The 26,228-nt window shown below is 35.7% G+C and overlaps 1 protein-coding gene across 1 annotated transcript; it reads right to left on the bottom strand.

Moving 5' to 3' along the window:
- Positions 1-101: 101 nt before the first annotated feature.
- Positions 102-26,228, bottom strand: LOC137393212 (blastula protease 10-like). The gene is made up of 17 exons (XM_068079663.1): positions 26,115-26,228; positions 24,518-24,640; positions 23,873-24,034; positions 23,056-23,161; positions 19,746-19,856; positions 18,549-18,685; positions 17,445-17,526; positions 16,811-16,908; positions 15,914-16,028; positions 13,384-13,622; positions 10,001-10,119; positions 9,167-9,297; positions 7,614-7,670; positions 6,699-6,817; positions 3,659-3,809; positions 2,999-3,192; positions 102-368 (listed from the first exon to the last, which is right to left on the bottom strand). Exons 1-17 carry the CDS (start codon positions 26,214-26,216, stop codon positions 270-272), a joined length of 2,145 nt encoding a protein of 714 aa, XP_067935764.1. The 5' UTR covers positions 26,217-26,228; the 3' UTR covers positions 102-269.

Raw genomic sequence — 26,228 nt, 5'->3', positions numbered from 1 at the left:
GCAGGAAATCTTCAAGCTAAACAGAATGCAAGATGTCTGCTAGCATTTGAATTAATTTGCTAAAATGGGTTGTAATCCAATTGGTTCATATATACAACCGTATCTATTGCGTCATTGTACTTATTCCGTTCATAAAATCTGCTCGATGCTGATTGGTGCAGAAAGGACATCTTTTGATATCTGGACTGGCTGTGTTGAGGTAATATGTATATAAACATGGCTGATGGTGATATCTTTTTTCTACAAAGAGGTCCTTGATAGTTTGTGGCCTATCGCTGGCAGCTACCGAACCTCCATTCTATATTGTCTATACCGAGGTGGGCAGTACCCCGCCCTGCTGGCACTGTATGACTTGAAAAGAATACCACCTGTAACAGAAACTTTACAATTATTATCTTAATTATATACAAAAACTAGTGAATGCCCGGATAATAAAAAAGTCTTCAGGAGAAAATTCTTATTTTAAAAAACTTGTATTTATATACAACATTTACCATTCAAACATATCATGCGAAGCGATTTTTGTGCAGTTCAGATGAATTAAAATAAAAAAGAAGACAACTGTGAAGGTTTTTAAACTTTTTCAAAAGAAGTGTTTTGTTGAAATAAATTAAAAGGAAAAATAAAACTGTCAGTTTTTAAATGTAAATGTGAAATCATTAGCAAGTAATGGCTAAATATTGTCTGTTTTATTATGATTACAGTGAAAAATTATTCGGTATAGAATTATATGATTTTAGTTCGTTTCAGTGTTGGCATAACAAGGCGAAAATATCGTATAGACATAGTGGTATACAAACCCATAGTAGTTGTCTAATGCAATCGCCTCCTGGTAAAAATCATCAACAATAGCATCATTAAAAAATAGTAACAAAACAATATGTTAACCAGAGTTGGATTGGTTGGATTGGATTGGAGTTGGTTTAAACCGGTTTTTACAATTTTACTAAGGTTTTTGCAATTTTGTCTAATTAACATCACTTACTATAGCTGCATGATTGAGTATTGAACATACATATGTGGAATCATCTGTTAAAGATGGTACTGCGGGAGTTGTTATGGGAAAAAAGAAAGAAAACATGGAAATTTCGGAATGAGTCTTTAATCAAACATGATTGATGAAATACAGAGCAGAAATCTTATGACATAAAGTGAATATTTTACATACAGCTCTATGTATAAGTAGGAACTTTAATCCCAGTGATTAGTCGTGTGGTAGTGTAGAGCAGAGCGTAATTCAGATACATTTCTCGTGTTTGGAGCAGTGGCAGATGACTCAACTTCTATCACCTGAATACTAACATCGCTGTCTAAGTTGGTGTTTTCAGCTTAACATTTTGCTACGTGGGCTTTAATCCTATCTGCGTGACCTCGCGTTACGACAGCACACCTATTATATTTTGCCTTAAAAACTTTACCTTTTGCAGTTCGAGTGAAAAACTGCCAAACGGGATCCTGTTTGCGAGGTGTGTTGGAAATTTGATAAACTTGATAAACTGAATTCTAACAATCCAACTACTTTGGCTTGTGCCCAATAAATGAAATATTAGTTTGCAAACTTGAAGCTTTTGCTCAAAAGGATTTTGTTTTAATTTCTAATTATAAGTAATCCTTTCTCATTGACCAGACTTGAAAAAGTATTCATTATTAGAGACGATGATTGGATTAGTGTATTTCACATGGTTTTTATATTTCATCATTAAAGAGATCATTATATCACTTGATAAAAGCGATTGAAAATGAAATTCACTAATTTACTGTTGTGCTAGGATGTCATGTAGTTTCAACTTGAACTCTGCCATCAAATTACTACTGCGTCCTAAATAAACTTCCACAGCTGATAATTACATATAATTGCATTTCTACCGCACATGAACCACTAGGAGCTTAAAATATTGTTTTTCACAAAAAATAATGAAAAAAACCATAAAAACCGGTTTTTTGGCTGGTTTAAACCGCTCAGTTTAAACCACTGGTTTAAATCGAGCCAACTCTGATGTTAACCATAGTGACTATAGTTACCTACAATAACACATGCGTTTTGTGGTTATGATCTGGCAGGAAAATGTAACATTACAATGTACCATGTGCAGAGTTCTTACCTTCAAGACAGACATGTAACGTAAATGCTGAATCTAACTTAGATGAATTTATCTTACTAAACATACTTGAAGGAAGTTTTAGTATGTATTTTAGTAAACCTTTAACTAAAATTTCATCACTTATCTGTTTGCAAATCCGTTTTTACCATGACGGATTCACAAACAGATAACGCCTAACAATCGCCAAAGTTTAGTTTCAAAAAACTTATTGTTGATATTGTGTGGCGGAAAACAAATTCATCCTAGTACGGCGAGGATGCGAAAGCATCGTGCTTCATAGTCAGGCGAAAAATATTTTATAACAGGAATATCGTAAGGTGTAGGCGCACAGTATCAATTAATATATCATTTAGCGTGTGCAATCGAGAAAAGGGTATATGATATAGGATAAGAGCAATAACATGCAAAAGACTGTGTATAGCTCAGTGGTTAAATGTGTGGTTAGATATTCGCAGTTGCAATCTCCATTAGTTTAAATCCAGCACGAAGCGAGCTTCTCATTCCGAGTTTTTAATAGCTATAACTGTCTAGTTGTAATCTAGACAGGCGAGGACGGCGAATTTTGAGATCTATAGATATTTAGATGCAAGGTATATAAATGTAATAGACCCATCTAGAAAATCGAACAGCAGTAGTTGGGCTCCCTTGTTAAAAGGTAGTGTATCATAACATTAATTTTAAGGTTGCAAGCAAACGTTTCTATCTTTTTTAATGCATTCATTTTTTTTAATAGTAGATCTCTGAATGTGAAGCTCTTAAAGCCATGTTCTATTACTATAAATGCCAACTGAACTCGAGAAAAATAAATAAAAGACACTGTAAGCAAGAGTGATTGTGTAAAAGGTTGCTCTATGGCTGACTGAAGGTACAGCTTTGCTTCAATTTTAATCCATTACCTCTATCGGTTCAGGGCTGGTTAAGTATGTCGGTGCCTTGATTTCCAACTCGACTTCTCTCCATCTATTTTCATGCTCGGTTACAAAAAGCACTGGGTTTGTACTGAGCTCTCCATTCATAGCGGTGTGCACCCTTAGCGTCACCATACTGTCACAACACAGGAACATCTCAAACTTCAGACACCGTGACCTTTCTACAAAATGAGTGAGTATGAGAAAAAGGGTACAACTATGAAGACTAACTGTCAATTGTCAGCTGAGCTTACGTAGAGTCGCCCTATTCGTGATTATATTCCAAAATGACTAGTCATAATTTTGTGTTCTACTTGCAAACACTCGGATAGATCGTGTAAATTTTGGTGAAATAGCCTCGTAGCGCCTTCTAAGTATGAAGATTTCTAGAGTTGGTAGATTAAAAGCTAAGCTATCACAATATTGGCACACTATGCTTATTATATAGGTAGATGATGCCTGTTATATAGATGACGCCTATTATATAGATGACGCCATCTACAAGGTGCAGATGGAAATAATGAATTAAAAAACTTATATGAGAAACATGACATGATTAGCAACATGTATGAGCATCTGGTATCATGTATGGTATCTGTTGCCTGCATGTATAAGCTTAATAAACAGAAAATAGCCTTGAACAGCTACCTGGATATATCATATATGGGACAATTCTGAACACCCCTTCATAAGGGCCTCGGGTAAGGTTTCTTGGTCTAATGGAAAGTAGGTGGAGCCGGCCACCAGCTGATCTTGTGATGCTATTTCTAGCAGTCAATCTAGGACCTTGTTCAGCTATCTAAAATGTTAGCATGCCATAGAACACTTAGCAATGGTGGATATCGTTAGTTGTCCCTTCTACATGTTTGAACCGAAAGGCTTAGTATGATGCTATTCCTAAGTAGCCTACATGTATAATAAAAGTCATAAAAAAGGTGGAGCAAAAATAAGTTGTCTATTCTTGATGTAGTTTGAAATGAAAATGTAATCAAATCATATTTTTGTGTTTCTTAGTTGGCAAGTAGCTCATGTATCTGATAGGTAGCAGCATTCAAATTTACTAAGAAAATGTCCTGGGAGCAAGAAAGAAATTTCTATACACAATTTATATATTCAATTCACCTGTATAGTTATACTAAAAAGAGCTTTGGCTGCTCACGCATTGACAGTTTTTGAATGAATTGTGCTTGCAGTTTAGTGAAAGCTTCCATGATCACCTATAACCTTGAAGATTTTTGTTCAATTTCATTCCATCATTACTGAAAGGGTAGATAACTCTGTATATCATAGTCTTATTTTGTTGCTATAAGCTCAGATAAGTGGGTTAAAAAATTTTAACATTTTAAACATAGTCGCTGATCAAGTACCGAGTTTGTCTATCAGTGTGTGCTATGTTTCAGATTTAAAATATACTGGCATCACATGCTAAGGAAAAATCAGAACCCAAGGAGCTGACGCACTTGGCAGACTCAGGCCTGCCAACTCTCACGCATGGGGCGAGAGACTCACGCAATCACACCAAAGAAAAAATGAAAATGAGTGAGAAATGTGTGAGATTTTTGCCCCAATTTCCACAATTTTATATATACTATCATCGATACATCAATTGCCCCAAAACCAAATCTCAAGCATTGCTCCACTCTTGGGTTGGCAGGCCTGAGGACTAGCTGCCTAATTTATTTACTTCAGGGCTCAGGCTAATGCAGAATCTGGAATGCTGAAGTAAATGTTGAAGTAAATGCTGAAGCATGCTGGAAGATTTTGTTTCAACCTCTTTCTCAACAATTGTAGAAGTTACTTCACTTTTACTGACCATAGAAATTATTGATGAGAGTTTGTCAAGAAGTCATCAGACAGGTTTTTGAAACTCTTACTTTTCGACCGAGGCATAGCCCCCTTCATTCTACGGCATGGGCGAGACAGCACAGTCTTGATCATAGTCATAGGTTGACTTGTGACAAAATTCAACTTGTTATTTGGTATCAAAAGATTCACCATGCCTTACTCTGTTATGTTGTAGGTGCAAAATATGTGGAAATGTGATAACAAGCTCTTTAAAACTCAAAAACGAACAGTTAATCGCCGCCATCAGGAAACTGTCGTAGATTAGAATCCCTTTCCGAAACGGCTCAAATGGAGCGTAGCTGAACAAGATGGCTTTTGTTTACAATTTCATGCAGCCTCATTCGTCGAAATATTTTCACAAATATACTTCAGGCATTTAAAAAAGCCATGTCTATTGTCCTTACGTGTCTTTTTCATCATCATTGTAATGTGGATAGCATTGATATCTCAAAACCTACCGTAAAAATTTGTTTAATTTTTTAATCTTGGCTTGAAAGATTGCATATCATTCTCTAGTAAACATGACAAGCCTGTTGGTCACCGGTGTTAATCGAAAAATGCCTCGGAAATTGTTCGCGCTGTTTGCAACAAGTATGGGTCACATGATCAGATTACGACTCGATGATTAGGTGAAATTTATAAACAATGTATTTCGGCATAAATGACGTTTGCACCGCCTATTGTTAAACCGAAACAGTCATGTTTTGATGCAAGATTCTTGGAAATTTTGATGGGAGATATTGCGAAAAATGTCGGCAGTGTTCTTCTCTTGATTGGAAGAGGCCAACAGCTTTATAAAAAAAGAGGAGCTACGAACAAACATTCAATGGTCGACGTACAAAACAGAGAAGAAGTTCTCGGAGACTAAAACATTTGGAGTTGTAGGCCAATGTTGGGACAAGAATTCTTGGTTGGGGTTGGCAATTGACTGCGGATGTGTAGTCAATCATTGCACTTGGTTGGGGTTGGCAATAGACTGCAGATGTGTAGTCAATCTTTGGAGTAAATCCTATTCTATACTTTAGAGAAACCAAGAAAAAAAACATCATTTCAGTATTAGTCTTGCTTGGTGAATCTTTTGATACCAAATAACAGTAATGTGAATTTTGTTGCAAGTCAACCTTTAAAGTCAAAGTATTTTTAGGGTCAAATAATAGACCAGTATTTGAAAGCAACCTGATCCGCGAACAGAAGGTAGTTATACTGCTAGAAAAGGCCAGCAATGGTGGCAGGAATAGCAACTAGCCTTGAACCATACCACCTCAATTGGGAATGTCACCAATCATAGAGGTCGCATGCCAGCTAAGATCACAGAATCAACATTTATCCCAACAATGCTCCTAAGAGCAATCACAGCCTCTGCTAGCCGCCAGCGAGTAAAGGAGACATAGTCGGTCTATCCGGGATTGCTCAAACACAAAACAACCATAACAGTATAACTGCATTGATCTCTACACTAGCAAACATTCTACGTACAACATGATTACAATACATTACTATTTAATTTCCGGATTCTATTTCTGTTGCATGTTGTTTGAGATTGTGCACAGTATGAATTTCTGCTTTAAATTTCTGCATTATCATTGACTCTGCAGCTCCTATAATATCACTGTAGCACCTGGTGGCTGAAGTTTTTCATGGAATGTCTCATGAGCCAAATGCTAATTTATTCATTTATTGTTGTCGATGCAAAAACAAGTAATGTCTTTTTGCATACGCGTCATTCTTTTTGTGAAGTCCACTATTTTTAGCTAAAGCTGTCAAACTTCAATAATTGCCAAGTTTGGTCATCCAAATATTACCCAAGTTTTGGCTTACAAGCATCATAACACCTGTTACTAACCTCCCATGCAGACTCGGTCCACGTGAAATCGTCATACGGCTTTTGGTAGGCATCATGAATTTTAATATCTGAGCATCCTCCCAGCAAACCTTCTTCAAAGTCACACCTCATATCACCATCTGCAATAGAGCTACTTATTCATAGATACAACTTGGCTATACTGCTTCTTACTCCTAAGCATCGATGTAATATAGGCTGTTTAGTGAAACAGAAAATATACTTGTAGGTAGAGAAAGACTACCTCAATTACGGGATGGTATCGCTCTTATGAAAAAGCTGTTTAATGCTATATAATAATACTTGGAAGTTTTTACTTTTGCTTTTGAGCGCTGAAGCAAACTGAAGCGAATTAAACCAAATCAAACGAATGTATTCTTATACAACGGCGTTGATGTTCTCAAAGCAAATATTGAAGCGAATGAACAGTCTATGTTGAGGTCTGACTGTATATCTCAAATAGACAACAAGTCTATTATTCTTCTATGTTGAACTTGAAAGAAAAAAGCCAGATAACAAGCTACATAATGACAGCTTAACAAATGTTTGCCCTTATATGGACAAGTCAGATTACCCACTGACTGATCTCTTTAATATGGAGTTGCAACCCCCTGACCAGCTTTCCCGCTCAGCTCAAAAAGATAACGTTCTTTTTGTTCTTTCCAACATATATCATATGATAGTAATTATACAGGACACAGAATTGAGGAAAAACTTGTTCAGTCATCCGTAAAATTTTGGAAATTTTGTTTCAAGGTATGCAAAACTCAGCCAAGTTTGATACAACAATGCTTCAATGTTATGGGAAAACAAAAATAAGGTATGCAGGTGAATCGAGAAGCTACGGGTGATTGAGCAGCCCAGAGTTCAGAGACTAGAGGTAAATATTGATGTACTCGCTCTTTGGAATATACTTACACTTTGGATAGCAATGACCATCTCGACATGGCGCACCTCGGCAATTGTTGCAGTCATCTGAAACAACATATGACGGTTGCTCAACTCATCGCCCTAATTATTATAGCTTCCAATAACTCGCAAGCCTGTCATAAGTCAGTTATTGTCAATTACCCTGTTTCTTGGCACAAACATCAATATTGCTGACTAACAAAGGTTTTAACTAGTTGTTATTATGTGATTATGTGGGACATGAACTTGCCACAGTACCATACTTATAGCCCTCAACTTGCTAAGAAATATGAGTAATAGAAATAATCTATGATGAACTTACACAAAATGTGTGTAGATTTTATCAGAAAGTATCGGTATTTTTCGATAATTCGTGATTGTTTTTGATGTTTGCGGTGATCTGATCGCCAGAATGTTTCTAGCTGAAAATCGATAAAACTTCATCGCGAAAAAAACACTTATAAAAAATAAGTGCAACATGATGTCATTAGTTGTTATCATTGCAATAGTTGACATCAGCTATTATCAGGGTTCAAGGTAAAACATTACACGTCTATTCCGTCTCTTTGCAATTATATATGTCATAATAATATTTAATTGATCTGAGCGTTTTTATCACGATCAAGTTTTGTCAATTTTAATCTTGAAACATTCTGGCAGTTGATCACCTCAAACATAAAAAACATCACAAATGATAGACAAATGCCAATACTTTTTGATAAAATCTACAAAACATTTGTATAAGTTCATTCTTAAATGAAGAAGCATCAAAATGCTGGTGTTATGCAGCAATTCTTTAATTCTTTTAGTCACGGCTGATTATAACATTTTTCTATTCTGTTGGCTCTGAACATGTCGATTACATACTTCCTGTCAGACAAAACTGTGTTATGAATTTTAGTTGTACTAACCTAGTTCAAAAGACACGAGGAACTTTTCATTTGAAAAGATGCACATATGGCAAGCTCTACAATTGCTTGATTTCTGCTAGAACCTTTCTTACATAGCAATAGAATTTAATAACTTGAGCAAGAAAATAGAAGAATGTTTCTATAAAATTATTGATTTGCTGACCTATGGATCAGAAAAACAATCAGCGATTTTATCCAGAAAGAATGAAAATTGTGATTTTTCAAATAATTTTTAAATCACAGCAAAGAAAAACAAGATTTTGCATTTAAGACAAACCCTACTCAGGTTAAATAATTGCTTAATAAATATAGTATCACATTTTAAATATTTACATAATATAGTATCGTATTTTAAATAATTTATTGTATAGTAGGCCTATCATAATTAAAATAACTTCATAACATAGTATCGTATTTTAAATAATTACTTGGTATAGTATGGTATTGATAATTGTTTGTTAAAAAAGGTATTTACTGTAAAAAGTATCTCTGCTGAACTACATACAAAAGAAAAAACAAGAGAAACAATTTGCTTTCACAAGTAACCAGTCTTAACGCTTATTTAAAATACTCGGCTGCGAGTCAGTCTGCAACTCTGCTCCAGCAGTCGTGAAGATTAACCTAGTTTTTGGCAAAGCATCAGTTCCTGACCTTTAAGTTGAATGTTCATTCTGAACCCTCTCCCTGCAACCGCATGTTCTTGGGCTTCGAAGATCACCAAGGAAACATTAGCTGCACTCTGACTCGTGAAACAATTCCCATTAGTACAGCGGCCACACTTCCTGTGAACAAATTTCACATGGAGTAGCGAGCAAAGATGCACGAATAAAACTGTACATAACAAGTTACTCCAAATATTTCCATTAATTCAACAAACTCCTGCTTTATGCAGATGCTGCTAAGAAAGTGGAAGCATGTTTGGAATACATAAATTTGACACAGTCTTAACTCCGTGTTGCGATCACCAGTACATATGTTCTGTAATTAAATGTTGTATCGCGAAGTAAATTATCTCAGGTTTACAAACAGGAGGAAGCAGATAAATGCCAAGCATTCAACTGCAACCAATTCCGCCGTGTTTAACAAAGCGGAGATTGCAGACCGGCAAAATTTTAATTAATGTTGTCAGTCAAGATGATTGCTCACAGGCTTTTAGTCACAAGTGACAGGAACTGAGTCGTGGAATTTCCAACAGATTAATCAGCAGATCCAATGATCAGCAGATCAGGATGTCATCCAATAATAATAAAGGTTATTTGATGAGCTTCCTTTATTAGATATCGAAATAAGCATCATGGGAACAACACAAGGAAGGTGGCACTCGGACAAATTCCAAAGGAAAAATGAATTACTCTTAAAGATTGATAAACAATATTGCCTGGGAGGTCATATGGCAGGTTATGGCAGGGTTGATCGCCTAACGTTCCCACCGACATGTAGAACTGAATAAGTACTCCTTAACTATTGCTATGGCATGACACTTACTCTCGTGCGACTTGGCCTAGGAGCTTGTCTCTTATCTCAACATAATGCTTGCAGCCAGAACTGTCCGCAGGTAAATTCAAGTATGTGATTTTAGACTCGATAATTTTGCCTGCAGGGGCCTGTAAAATACATGTCATCTATCATTTAAGTTTTCTAAGCCGGAAACCGTTGATAAGCTTGATTGTAAAGATGTGGAGAGAAAGGAAGTAAACGGATGGAATGATGGAAGATTGGTGGATAAATGATACAGAGATCAATGATCGATAATGCATTGGTCACAGAAATTCTAGTGTACCAATGGAAGCAAAAGGGCATAGTTTTGAAGCCTTTACCAAACCAAGCCGAAGTTAAACATATTGTTTTCCGTAAGATGCTTTACAGCTACTAGCTGTGTTTGAATAATGCCTGAACTGACTGTTTACTGGTAGACTATCGCACTGTTGGCATCAAGACCGTTGGAAATGATCTTTTTCTACTTTTCATTTGCATTTCAACTCTCTTTTGCTTTTATGGACTTTTCATTTCTGTTACTTTGTCAAATGAAAAAGAACCGCGCACGAAACATTCATAATGAAATGCGATGCGAGCAATGCAAAGCACTTCAGTACAACTACATGCATGCAACTGTGCATCTGCGTGAATAGCCATCACAAATCAGCTGGCGTGGCCAGGCTTGTAAAGTCTAAAGGAGCAAACGCACTAGGCGATTTTATTACGCCTGTCACGAGCAGCTCGGAGATATCACCCTAAACAGACGAGCAATTCACCAGCAAACAACAACGCGGGCACGCTCACAAACTGCCAATAAAATTCAGTATCATTAGTTTCTTCGGATTTGTTAATAAATTTAAGTCAGTAGTCCTAGGCAACGACGTAAACAACTTTCGCTTTTATTATTAGGCCTATTCACGGATTGTACACTACAAGAAGAGTCATAAGAAAAAACGATTCTTGTATTTTTAACAGTAATATCTCAATTTTACTAATATCTTACAGCAGTACTTTGTAGTAGTTGTTTATTTTTAATGTAATAAATATTTACCATTCTCAAGATGACCAACCCGCGCAATGATTGACTCCCAAATGTTGGTTTTCAACTGGGTTTTTTTGTACTTTTTGTGTGTTGTGTGATACAGTACTGGGTGTGCTCTTATTAAATCTATGAACAATTCAGTGTTCATTTTGATGATGTTTCAATCATCACAAAATAGCAAAATGTTGTCGTTGTATGTTGGTGAACATATATGTAGATACGAAAGAATTCCCAGCCATAGATGTGCATTCTGGGAAAAACCAACTAATCGAAATGCATTTCGCTAGTGATAAAGTTGTAATAGAGCATGTCTAGCATTATCACCCTGCATGAGCTCCCTGAGCGAGTTCTAGCGCAGATTAGCGCGATATCGCACTAAATATCGCCCAGTGTGTTTGCACCTTTAGATGTATGCACTACTATTGATAGATGTACAGCTAGTTAAGGTAGATGCAAATATCAGACATTCTGGTACGTAATGACTTGAAAAATCTCAAAAGTGGAGATTTGTGCTCTCTCTCTCTATCCCTCTCCCTCTCCCTCTCCCTCTCCCTCTCCCTCTCCCTCTCCCTCTCCCTCTCCCTCTCCCTCTCCCTCTCCCTCTCTCTCTCTCTCTCTCTGGGGAATACCGCTATTACTGCTAATACCTGTGGTACAGCTATTGATATACTGAGCAACGTAAAAGCTTTTTATAACATTACACCGCTGACATAACATTAAACATTTAAGGAAACATTTAAGGATACTTGAAAGCAGCCAGAAAACAGTAAAAATGGCATAAGCAAGCGCATGGCCTTCACGTGACCTTCGCATGACCTTCAAAAAGCCTATGCATTTTCAGTTGAAGGACACCTCAACCATGCTGGTGAATCAGATTAAACAAAAGGGTCAAGAAGTCATAAAACTACACCTGTGACAGGATGTTGTGTCAAAGTGCTTGATAGGCAGTTTTTTATCTTCCAAAAAACCTTCGTGAATCTCATGATATTCACCGCATTGGTTTCACTGTCAGACCAGCACCTTCATCTTGCAGTCACTTGCTACCAATGTCTATCATAGACTGCATTGTCTAGTAAAGCTGCTAGTGGCACATGCTTTGTATCAAATATCTTTATAGAGCGAATTTATCATGTTAGCATATACTCTATGTTCCTTTCGTGTTAACATATACTCTATGTTCTTTTCATGTTAACATATACTTTATGTTTTTTTCGTGTTAACATATACTCTATGTTCCTTTCATGTTAACATATACTCTATGTTCCTTTCGTGTTAACATATACTCCGTGCTCCTATCATGTTAACATATACTCTATGTTCTTTTCGTGTTAACATATACTCTATGTTCCTTTCATGTTAACATATACTCTATGTTCCTTTCGTGTTAACATATACTCTATGTTACGTTTATGTTAACATATACTTCGTGCTCCTATCATGTTAACATACACCCGGTTTCCATCATGCATGCGTGTAGATATTACTATGAACTCTAGCTGATATTAGCTGATAACTGCTATCATCATTTCAACGAATGATGGCAACGACAGCGTCATTGCTTCAACAATATGAAAGTTTGAATTACTTTTATTACACTATTGAACTAGGAGAACAGCTGCCAAAATGTTATACCAGAAGCAACATTTTAAACTGAATTTTTTGATTAGGGCCCATTTTATGGTTATTCAAACGCATCAAAAAGTATTTTCCAAGTATTTCCAAAACGAAATGCACCAGAAAACAACTCAAGAATATGGTCTTATGTCTTTAAATTTAGGACAAGTAGATTTTTCGCGACTTGTAACAACTTTTCACAATGACCCTTTTGATACAATCAAACTGTTTTAAAATACAAGTGGGATATTTTAGCAAATAATTCTTTTGAAAATTTTATTCTCCTATCAAGATCCTACTGAAGATTGAGGGAATACTCAAATGCGTGGGATTTTCTATCCTAATCTGCATAGCTAAATCTTGCAAATATTGAGGTCATAAATTGCATATTATCAGCATTTAACAGCATGATTGGCTTAGAATTAAACAGCATGATTGGCTTAGAATTAAACAGCATGATTGGCTTAGAATTAAACAGCATGATTGTCTTAGAATTTAACAGCATGATTGGCTTAGAATTAAACAGCATGATTGGCTTAGAATTAAACAGCATGATTGGCTTAGAATTAAACAGCATGATTGGCTTAGAATCTACTTTAGCTGCTTGTATCTTGTTTAACAATTATTCAACTCATAAAGAAACCTTAAAAATTGAGTTGTTAATATTGCTACTTCGATATTTCGACCAGGAAGTAACTGCAAACTGCATCTTTAAAAAAGAAGCCATTTCGTTTACCTTTATTAACCAAACGCATGTCATGGGTGAGTCATAAGGCTGAGTAAGATTTGGTGTTTCTAGAACTTTCTGATGATATTGAGATGTTAGTTGAACTTCACCACCACACTTTGGCCCAACATCAGTGGCAATCACTTCGCAGGTAGGCCCAGTTAATCCTTTTGGACATATGCATTTGCACCTGCCATCTCTGTTGGTCATATAACCATCGTTTTTACATAGTGACTTGTCACATCCAACTGCAAGTTATAAAGAGCACAGAACTTTATGATGCTTGGATTGATGAGAGGGGTAAGTGATACGATAATGGAGAAGCAAAACATGAGTCTTTTCTGACATTTGACCTCTCAATGGGTTTGTTGTTTGTCATAGTGAGTCATCAATTAAGTCTGCTGATTTTATAATATATGTAATTATATAATATATGTCATTATATAATATATGTCATTATATAATATATGTCATGATATAATATATGTCATTATATAATATATGTAATTATACTACTTTGTACCTTATTGGTTCAAGTCTCTTATGACTATTTCAAAATGTTTCACTGCGTACTATAATGTAGATTAATGTATTCTAGTTATTTTCAGTGTGGAATTATGAAAAACACATATTATAATTGGTTTCTGTGAGTCTCCCTAATTTATGTTTTGGATTCTGCATAAACAAGCATGGCTAGAGCAAAACTGTCGATAGAAGAATGACTGGGCGAACGACATTTAGACATTCACATAGCTAGAATGGTGCCTTCTCGTTTCTGCTCATATCAACAGTGCAGATACGATGAACGCTAATATTACGGTAAACTCGTTGCTTCTGTCAAATACTTGATGGCGTTATAAGACATGTGAAGCCACAACTTTAGGAGCGACGGAAATGGTAAAACTATTGAGTAAGCTGTAATGGTGCGCTGTTAACAACATGACAATTGTCGACATTGGACAACTAAGGCGAGTAGGAAGTAGCGAAGTTGAGACCATACAAGCGAGATCCTAACTGTGAATTGATAAGTACTCACAGGCACGCACATGTAAATGTGGATATAATGGGTTTGCCTGTATATCTACATGTATGTAGTAGCATTAGCAGTGCAGTAGTAAACATGTCACAACCATGCAGTATGCAATAAAATTGCATTACACACTTTTACTACTGCGCAGTATGCAGTATACATGCAGTGCAACTATTAAATTTTGCTACTGCGCAGTATGCAGTATTGGTGCAGTGGCTATATTATCTACTACAGAATGTGCTGTGCTGGACGCCGTGGGTATGTTGCTAGCATGCTTTTCTTAATAGTAGATGCAGTAGGAACTTTTGCATTACACTCTAGATATAGACAGAGCACATTGTCGTGAAAACTCATCACAGAATCAAGTATTGAGTTGACTAAGGTGCAATCACAACACGATTGCTAGATTTGAACGCTGCTCAAACTTTAGTGTGAGTGGGCAAACAAATTGATCACAATTTGCATGTTATAAACAGTTGAAATAAAAGTTTATATAGCTGTAATGTATAATGTTAACGAAAATATACTACAACGACATTAATTTCATTGATCGGAATGTTAATAATGCCTGACTCACTATTCTGAAATAATATTGGAGTTAGCTCTAATAAGCTGACTCTAGTAAGCTTCTGTAACTGAACATAACATCTGATTGTATATAATGCAGTTCAGATGTTTGTAAAATCAACAGTGACAGTTGATTCAAAGTATCAACTTCATACTAATGCGCAGATGCAGTACACATGCAGATTCAACAATAATACATTTCAGGTGATACGTCATAAAAGTAAATGCGCAGTAGATCGCAGTTGGCAATTTGCAATAGGGGCGCAGTTTTAGTGGCAGTAAGTGTCTCCTGCACATTAGAAAAGTTGTAATGTATGCAAAATTACTGTGTAATTCCCCTGCATTCCTGTGTCCTTAGCACTCGCTCAATCTTAACAAACATCTTTTAGGAGAAACCATACATATATCACAGTTTCTTCTTTATTCCTATTAACAATGTTTTAAAATATAATTCTTGAAAGGATAATATAATATGTACTAAGATAAAATATAGGCAATCACTGAGAAGAGTATAGATAAATCTTCAATACTTGGTAGTTAAAGAAAGCATTTCTTTGTATCTACTGGTATTAGTTTTATAAGTTGTATTTTGAAGATTTGTCTTAAAATTAGTCAATTCTAGCAAGCAGAGTTTTCTGCCGTTTAGAAAATCAAAGTTTGTCAACACTGATAGCAAAATAAAATAAAATAGTTACAAAAATGTTTATGTGGATTTCATGTTGACTGTCAACAAAAAATAGGAAGTTCAGAAATCTAACTGTGTCACCTTGAATGTACAAGTTGGGGACGTATTGTCTCAACTATAAAACATTAGACTAAGGTCCAAGTATATAGTTGGTCGCACCACGACTGTATGTTACATAAAGAGCCAGTTGTGGTTCTTAGTTACAAATGACTGAGGAAGTTGCTTCTGGCAAGGATGTGATAAAAATATTAGCTCACCTGCACAGTATGCCGCATTTATGCTCCACTCATCGTAATGTGTCAATCTTCCAATGCCGGTCTTTAACCACATGTCATCAGGGCTATGAGTGAGTAGGGCACTTGTCTGGTAGTGCTACAACATATCGTTCCATTTACTACTTGCTCTGTTGATTAGAATTATTCATACACAAAAAATCGTGGACTTTCAAGGCTCATAGCAAATATTTGCCGAAAATATTTTGACAACCTGAGCTTTTTTTGTAAATATTTAATGTTTTTGCATCAACTCACAGCAACTTGTACTACGAGCTTCTGCTAGTACGAAACAAGGCAGTGAAGTTTGAAGCGATTGTGTTTAAGAATGGCTTAAACACAAGTCAATTTATCACTTAAAAAGAACTTTGAAATTATGGTAGTACAATGTTTTGAAGAACTTATATTATGTAGTAACATATACAATTATTATATAGTCATACTAACTGAATACCCCGCATCCCACATGTAGTAGAAACAGCTTATAAACTTACTTTATCTACATTACTTTACCTACAAAATTATCTTTACACTGCATTACCTGCAACCGTTTATAAGCTGCATTTACTACCTGTGCAACACCGAGCATTCACCTAGTGAGGCCAGCTGATAATTGTTACAAGTGACACAATGTCTTATGTGTATTTTAACCGATGTAATGAATACCTTTACCATTATTCTTTGCGATGCTCAGTTGAACATCGTAGTCCAGTAAGTAAGGTTGAGTCCTCCAAAACTGGAGATTCTAAGATCAAACCCTTGGCCAAGTGGACTTTTCATTACTAAACATTTATTGCTATAACTGGACAGACACAAAATTTACATATAAAGATTTTGACTAAAATATGACTCAGCTTGGGTCATGACTTCCAGGCTTCCTACCTGAATGCTACTCAAGTCGTAGGGTGCCTTATTGATGAACTCAGGGTGTGTCTTTCTGTAGAATTCCACAGGATTTCTCACTAGAGTGTAGTTTACAACTGAAAGAGTAAACTAAAATTTTATTATAACAACCACCAGCTGATACATGTCGTAGCAAACGTGTGCAGGCGGCGTGAATAATTAAACCAATCTATATATATAAACAGAAAGTACCAATCTGGGTTAGTTAATCCCTTAATCTGAATCTATAATCTCTCATTAATATATAATTTCATCTTTATCATATATCTTCAATCACCCGCCAACTAAAGTTGATTCAGACATGATTCTGGTAGCCGTTATGTTGCTAAAGAGGTTCAGTCTCTCTCTCCCTCTATCCCTTTCCTCCCCCTCTCTCAATTGTCCCTTTTTCCTTTCTCTCTCCCGCTCCCCCTCACTCTCTTTCTCTCTCCCTCTTCCTACTCCCTTTCATGCAGGAATTTTAAGTCAGCATGGCCTTTCATCTACATTAAATTATTCCTAATATTATTTTAAGTCCCTAAACGTAAATCACAAAGGCTTATAGTTAAAGCAGACAAGATGAGAGCAAATATACTGGTCGAGTAGAAGGAGATATTTAATAAGGAAAGCAAACCTATGTGCTTGTGCATGTCTGTTCTTGTGTGTTCATGGGTCAGTCCCAAAACATGTCCAAATTCATGCTGTACAATTTCAGCCTATAACACCATAAGAAACCTGGTAGAAAATCCACAGCTACCAAACAGCACCACACCTGCTAAGGATAAATATTTCCACTAAGTTGCACAAAAAATGCTTGAGATCGCCCCAAAGCTTGATTGCTAAAACACGTGCGCCTAGTACGCTGGTATGAATGTGTATGTCGCCTCATTAGCCGTTATAATGGAAATATTTAATAAACACTGAGAGCAGTACCCTGCTATCAAATGTTACTCAAAGTAACTGAGTTCTTGTCTAAATCTATAGCAATAGGTGACATCTAATGGGCACAATTCAAAATCTCCCTATCCTTGGTAAAGATGAACACATAAAAAGTATATTAACTCCAACACTATCTCAGACGTATCTAAGAATTAGGCATACTAGCCTGTATCTATAATATATCCAAGCATACTAGCCTGTATCTATAATATATCCAAGCATACTAGCCTCTATCTATAATATATCCAAGCATACTAGCCTGTATCTATAATATATCCAAGTGCCAGGTGGGCAAATTAGGAAGTAATGACAGGTTATACATATGTGAGGAATTATTAGCCAATCACACCCTCGTTTCTATGTACAACATGATTATTGCTAGCAGAAACGGGATATTAATAACCATACTGACAATACTGTACAATTGATGTATTGGTCTAGCTAACCAGTCTTCAATATAATAGGGGGCGGCATAGCACCCTCTGTTATATATGGACTAGCATTGCCGTTGACGATTGTATAAGATACATACCCCTATTGCGTGTACATGTATATATAATTAACATATTTCCGTAGTGAACTATAAATATCCTAAAATTGTCAAACAACAAGGATCATGAGTGAAAACTAGAATGTGATAGTTATATCAGTGAGCAGAAAACTCTCCAGTTGTACTTATGCTAGTGTATACAAATTCACCAAAACTTCACACTGAGTGCGCATCTCTCTCCTTTGCCATGCAATACCAACTATTTGTCTCTTTTAACAATCTAAAACTTGAGTGTATCTATGTACTTACGCTTGTGCAGCTAGTAGCTAGACTTAGATCCTGAGTAGTTCTGATCGAAGTCTGTCTGTGACATCCTGTACAGCCGGAATGAGACCAACATCTGTTTCCATTGAATATCCTTACAGAATGTCTGTGACCAATTCTTGCTATAAGTGATTAAATTGTGTATAATTACAGTAGCTGTACGTTATGCTATAATAACTGAGTGACCTGCTGAGGTCCTGACTGCGTTGACAAGAACCGAATATAAAGCAGTTTCCTCAGGCAAAGAATGTAAAAATAGCATTATAGCGCTCAAAGGGAGTTGGCCATCTCTTTTGATATCAAACTAAAATTACGAAAAAGGTTTCGCAATATGCCAAATAAGCCATATTTGGCATATCGACTACAAGCCACATTTAGTATATCGAGAAGATCTTATAAAGTTATTTGATGTGAAATGAAAATAAATAAGCCTTTTTAAATCGGGTGTGTTTTGCACTCAGCTGCTTCAATATGACAGTTGAGTTATTTGATTGCAACAAACCATTGAATGTTAAGAATCCTTAGTTCTTGCTAGCCAAACGAGACTTGTGATTTATGTCTCACTTTTAGCTTAAGAAAATTCACTTTAGTAAATATTGTAATACGAAATTGGTCGATAAATCTCCAGAGATTAAGAAAGTTTGTATTAGTAGGAAAGCTATGAATTTTGATTGTCTGGTACTCCTACATGCTAGGGTAGAAACAGTCTCTAGTTGAGTGGACATCCTACATGCTAGGGTAGAAACAGTCTCTAGCTGAGTGGACATCCTACATGCTAGGGTAGAAACAGTCTCTAGCTGAGTGGACATCCTATGTGCTAGGGTAGAAACAGTCTCTAGCTGAGTGGACATCCTATGTGCTAGGGTAGAAACAGTCTCTAGCTGAGTGGACATCCTACATGCTAGGGTAGAAACAGTCTCTAGATGAGCGGACATCCTACATGCTAGAAACAGTCTCTAGCTGAGTGGACATCCTACATGCTAGGGTAGAAACAGTCTCTAGCTGAGTGGACATCCTACATGCTAGGGTAGAAACAGTCTCTAGCTGAGTGGACATCCTACATGCTAGAAACAGTCTCTAGCTGAGTGGGCAAAGAGGGCTTCAACAGAGTAGTGCAAGTGGATTATAACAACATCAAGATATGGAATGATAGCATTATCTTATCGACTGTCATCACACTACCTTGGGTGACTGAGTCCAGTTTACTTCTTTCTATAAACTTCACACATGTTAGTAACTCTAAGGCGCGTAGCCCATCACTCACTTTAGTTTGAATCAGCCCTCTTGAGAAAGCTAAAACATTGTTTTATTACAAACATTTAACAAATGTTCAAAGTATACGCATCTGTTTTATATAACATATAACTACAGGTAGTCAATAGAAAGTATATGCATGTGTTTTATATAACAAATAACTACAGATAGTCAATAGAAAGTATATGCATGTGTTTTATGTAACAAATAACTACAGGTAGTCAATAGAAAGTATATGCATGTGTTTTATGTAACAAATAACTACAGGTAGTCAATAGAAAGTATATGCATGTGTTTTATATAACAAATAACTACAGGTAGTCAATAGAAAGTATATGCATGTGTTTTATATAACAAATAACTACAGGTAGTCAATAGAAAGTGATTAAAAGCTAAAAATGCAAAAGCAAACATGGCTGATAAACATGGTTGATAAACATGGCCGATAAACATGGCTGTCAAGATGCTGTAGTTATCATATAAATTGATAGGCTTAAAAAGGACAAAGGAAATATCAGATGTTCAAAAAGTTGTTTGGGAGTTAATATATAGACCATTGGACAGCACATAGTTTTAAATTTGATTCATTTTCATGTTACTAGAAATTCCCCTGTCATACAGCTCACGACCAAAGTGATATTGGAAAAAAGAAAGGGTACTGATGGTTGAGAAATGCAATATTAGCAGTCAAATGGCACTGCAGTGCAATAGGATAACTGCAATGGTAGCTGTAATGCACTGGGTGTAGGTGTTATTATGTACAACAAACAACAATAATGAAGGAAAAAAGATTATATGTTTATATCTCTTCCCCTGCAATAGGAGAAATGCAATATTAGAAGTAAAATGCACTGATATTATTAGAATAACCAATATTATTAATATAGTAATACAGTAATAATAGAAAACCAATGCACAATTTTGTTTACATTTCAAAACGTCATAGCTAACAATATCAATAAGTTGTGATATTTATATAGATTTTTAGAAAATCTATTTAACAAAACTACATGTATTTAGAAAAAATAATAACAGTAACATATTGCCCATCATTAATGTTGTTAGTGTGACTATAAGACTTCAATAGTCATCCAAACTTATAATTAAATATTGTAATAATCTCATAAAAATCGTTAGAAAAAATATCATCGACATTTCCTTTACTTTCACTGCTTTGGACATCAGTTAGAATACCCAAGTACTCAAAAGTGTCCAAAATGTCAGTTACTTTGAAATCGGCAAAAATGAAACGATTATATTTCAGTACTTCTACATTAATTACAAAAACCTTCGGCAATTGACAATGCTATAGACTGGTGAAACGTGCACGTTATTTTTTCGCGAAATGCGTACGACTTAATGGTTCTATTCTCTGTCGCTCAGCGTTTCGTTTGCCAGTCTTAATTTTGATAAATGTAAGGCTTGGCAAGTTTTAATAACGATTTTCGGACAAACTAATCTGTTTATTTGTGTATAATCCGATCAGATGGGTAAGTTTTAAGAGACTGTTGACAATTCACAAAGACTTGGTAAGATATTTAAATAGGCTTATATGTGTTTTGTATCGTTATTATACTTTAACTAATCTACAAAACGATGGTTAAATTTGTTGATGAAATTTTGGTACAAGGGTTTGCGACGGTGTTGATGAATAATCTTTGTGAGTTGTGTGCACATGTATTTATCATAAAACTCTCAAACAATCGCTCCGCTCGCGTTTGGTCGCAGGAAAACACATTTTTACTTGATGCAAATAATGTGAATAGATTTTATGAGAAAATATGAAACCACTGAACCAGGCATTCAAAAAGGTTTTTATTTTCAACAAAGCAGAATGATTTGCACCGCCGGACCCATGGAGGCAGTTGCACATAGCACGCGCAAGTGGACCCATGGAGGCAGCTTGCACATAGCACTCGCAAGTGGACCCATGGAGTCAGCTTGTACATAGCACGCGCAAGTGGAATATCGTTTATCAGGTTTATAAGTTTTCTTTAGAGAGGATGATGTGAGTGCCAGCATATATTCTGCCAAAATCTTTCAAATAATGTAGATGGTGCCGTGCCTGTTCAAACAGCCTCTCCATTTTGCAAATCGAATCTGCATAAATTTGTATAACGGAAGAGCTTAATCAATCAGGTGTTGTCACACCTTAATAGACTTTCACGGAATACACCTATTATAAATGCAAAAACACGAGCCATGAGGCTTCCTGCACACTTTATCCCAATAGAAATTTAGTAGGCCATCGCTTCCTTTGCCAATCAAACTCGAGTGTCTTGGAGAGAGTGCAGTATCAAGGCTTTTAGTGGAGAGAAAGAAATACTTGAGACACAACCATCTTAGACCATCTTAAACGATTGCAATACAAACTTTGTTTTCTATTTTATTTGTTAATATTGAAGAGCCGGAAAATGCAACAGTATATCAACAATTGCTTTTTACTTTAAAAAGAATTGTTACAAAGCATTATTCTCAGCACTGTAATTTTGAAAGATTTTTGAAATTGCTTATCATCTCGCTGCTAGGATAAATAAATAATTATCGGATTTTCCAATAAATGCAGGATTAGACTTGGGCGGACATATTGAGAAAGCAGAAATAACTTATGTTGTAATAATCCAAGAATGCTAATAGCTAAAATGACTTCAATCCTCTACCGTATCAGCTTAGTGTAGAGTTATCCGCTCATATACATCAACAGCTCAAGGACATGAGAGTACATGTAGAATGAATCTATGACAATTGTTCACTTAGTATAATTATTGACCGAAGATTCACATTCTGTTCGAAATCTCAGTTCTAATTAATTTTTGCACTTTTCATTTTCTATTATGTTTATAGTGTAAAATCTATTGTCTAGCATACTATGTTTTTGAAAATTTTTTTAGGTCCAAGCGATAATAGAAACTATTTACATCATTCAGGTATTTAACTAATTTGAAGATCAAGTATTAAACTGTAGGTAAGTCGACTGCATAGGCTATATGCTAAAAGTAACTATTCCTGAAAAATTGTCCTATTCTTTCCTCCTCTTTTAAACCGAAGCTAGTTTTTATTACTCCGTCTCTTCAGCCTTCACAATATATTCCTTGAGAAACCTGGGCAAGGCTTACGGATAACAAACAATATACCTCGTGCAGAGCAACCTAGAGCATAATAAGAATAATGTAATAATATCTGGTTGTTTTTCTATTTATAAAGATTTATAATCCAAAAGAAGAAAGTGAAGATTTACCTGTACGGTAAGTATTGAGGTCAATATAGTAAACAACAATATTGCTTGGCCATACATTAGCACCTCGGATAGCTGATAGTCGAACTTGTCTTTTTTTTCTAACTCTCTGAAAGAGCAAAAAATATGATTTTTATTAATGATTACATCACTGGGTATTGTTGTCTAAGCCACTTACGACATTCTTATTTAAAAAAACAAAAGTAGAACAATAGTGATCAAGAACTTAAAATAGAAACCAGAAACGTTTGGCGTTCTGCCATTTGAAGAAAAAAAATCGTGTGAGCATTCACGGGTGAAACTAGTTGAACACAAAACCTCATTAATTATTTTCTACAATCCCGAAGTGAGCTCATAATTAACACCGATGTCCTTTTTTGCTGTTAAAGCTTATCAAATTGCCTAGAGAACTTAAAAATAGTTCTGGTTCACTGAGGGGTTGCTAAATCTGATGAGAGTCATTATAGGAAATTAGGACATGTACTACTGTAATCTATATATATAACTTTGTATAGTTACACATAAAAAGTTAAATGATTACAGTAAAACAGTTACATAAAATACATCTACACCTGGAGTAGTTTTTTCTCATTTAACCTGAGTACTGTAGACTAGACTGTAGAGGACAAGAATGTGAGTGTTATATTTCTTCTATCAATACATTGTTCAGCCTACCGTATTATGAGAATTCTTGCAATAAAATGACCTACTGACCACTACCGCTGACCCATGGACAATAGTCCTTTATTTCATTTCTCTCTATCTATTGGCTGCATGAATAATGAAAGATAGTAAGGAACAACTTGAAACAATTTCTTACGGTATCTGTGGGGATAGCTTCATCTTCCGAGTTTGTTTCTATATCTGTAAATGTACTTTGCAAAGTATCGGAATCATAGATATCAGAAGTGACCATTGTTTGGTTGGTTTCAGCAATGGTTTTCATCATTGTGAGGTCTTGGAAAGCTTCGTATGACAAAGGCTAAAATAAAAAATTCATCGAACCTAAAAACCTTGTATACTAACAGGGTTCAAAGGTGGGAAATTCTTATCGAGCATAAATGACACAAATGTAAAAGTGTTCGATGCTAAAGTCCAAACAGTATATTAAACATTGCTTGGCCTCAACATTCTCAAATGGAACAAGTTCAAGAAGGCAATGCAACAGACTACTTATTGCATTGTGTACCAGGAAACTCTGAGATGTTGATTATAATATATAACAACATACTATGAGATGTTGATTATAATATATAACAACAGACTATGAGATGTTGATTATAATATATAACAACAGACTATAAGATGTTGTTGATTATAATATATAACAACACACTATGAGATGTTGTTGAATATAATATATAACAACACACTATGAGATGTTGATTATAATATATAACAACAGACTATGAGATGTTGATTATACTATATAACAACAGACTAGAATGTTTATGTCAAGAACTACCTGAAAATCTAGAATCTCTCCATCTTTTTCGTACAATATGTCTTGCCTCGCCAACTGGAACTGTTTTATTCGGTAGTCCATTTCAGATATTCCATCGACTGCGGAGCCACTACATGAGACCTCCTACAGATGCAAAACGACATATGAATTGATGCAGAGTTATAAAACTCAAATTGACATGAACAGGCAGTGAAAATCCTAGTAAGATATGGAATGTGGAATGTTGCAAGAGATAGGTTATTTGCTCAGCAGCTACAGCAAACTTGACCATGAAAGATGCTGTTGGTACGAAAATGCCATGAACAATGCATTATTTTAGCTAATAGAAAATTAGTGAAACAAAAGTAAAACAAGTTTAATAATTATTCGTTTATAAACAAGGTTTATCTGCAGCAGAATCTCGGCTACACATGTCGAGAAGTGAGTATGATTGCACCATATGATTGAATTATATAAGCACTTTCTTATCATCAGGCATGCTCATAAAGTTAACCAAAAAGTGACTAAATGCGCCCACAAAATGGACATAAGCGCAGGCAAAGTGAAATGTTTGTGATCAAATGTTAACAGAAAACGAATAAGCAATAATTTTAGTATGAGATCTGAGTGTTTTCTGGTTTGTGACGACTTGATAATATGGATCTGCAGGACTTGAACAACTTAGTGATATGAATCTGCAGGACTTGAACAACTTGGTGATATGGATCTGCAAGACTTGAACAACTTGGTGATATGGATCTGCAGGACTTGAATCTCTGTTCAAACAAATAAGTAGTGCCCAGGTTTGTACTAAGTAAGCAGCAGAACAGAGGTGCTGTCATTAATAAGTTACCATGACAACTTTATAAAACCTTTGAAGAAAAAGATTCATACAAGACTTTCAACTTGGCCAAAAATTTTTAATTGTGGCCACGCAATGATACTACTCTCTAGTCTGAGGTCTTACTTCTATAATTAGCCTTACTGTTACTTTATGAATAGGTATTAGCGTGATGCTGACTTCTTATGTTTAGATAATGACAGTCAGGCTATAATAAATTTATTGAAGCAAAGGACAATGTGAAAGACAAAGCTATGGCATACCACACAGTGAAATTAACCAAAGAAAAAAATGTTGATCCAGATTCTGCAAATTAAAAATGATGACTTTTTCCTACAACTGTCAACTGAAGCTGTTCAAGTTCAACTTTGCACTATTTCAGCTATTTTCAACTTTTAACTCTCCTCTATAAGGAGAAAGTTAAATTAAAATGTAATTTCGTTAGACTCTAAGATGGTTGGCTATACAATGCTGTTAAACAGTTCTTGACAGCATGACCGATATACCCCTTCACAAACCTGTTTTATACACAACATAGAACTATGTTCAGAAACCTGTTTTTGCTACTTTTGCACTACGCTTCAAAATCTTCCACTGAAAAGTCGTTCAATTATAACCGGCCTTCTAAAAGCTTAATTGCGCTAGCTTCTTCCTGTCGCACTGCTTTCCTGATGTGACCCTTGGTAACCAACAAGTTGTAATGACTCCTGATAACTAACAAGTAGTAACGAGAATGGCTACCAACCGTATTGGAGCACACTGGTGCCGCCAACTTACCTCAGCAAAGACTTGTGTCAGAAGTAGCTGCACTACTACAGTAAAAACAGCAAATGTTTGAAGTTGCTCACAGTATGAAAGCATATTTTGTGCCTCTACCATCGTTCAGCTTCA

Source organism: Watersipora subatra, chromosome 4 (genome assembly GCF_963576615.1).
Source record: "Watersipora subatra chromosome 4, tzWatSuba1.1, whole genome shotgun sequence".
Classification (NCBI taxonomy): domain Eukaryota; kingdom Metazoa; phylum Bryozoa; class Gymnolaemata; order Cheilostomatida; family Watersiporidae; genus Watersipora; species Watersipora subatra.
Note: the sequence above shows the minus strand (reverse complement) of the source record. Positions and strands in the feature narration are given on the sequence as shown.

What these genes read in the sequence shown, in the direction of transcription:
- LOC137393212 (XM_068079663.1), bottom strand. Translation starts at nt 26,216, where the DNA reads ATGGTAGAGGCACAAAATATGCTTTCATACTGTGAGCAACTTCAAACA. An exon ending in AGACATGCACAAGCACATAG is followed by an intron (nt 16,909 to 17,444) that starts GTTTGCTTTCCT and finishes TTACTCTTTCAG; the next exon opens with TTGTAAACTACACTCTAGTG. An exon ending in TGGTCATTGCTATCCAAAGT is followed by an intron (nt 6,818 to 7,613) that starts GTAAGTATATTC and finishes GCTCTATTGCAG; the next exon opens with ATGGTGATATGAGGTGTGAC.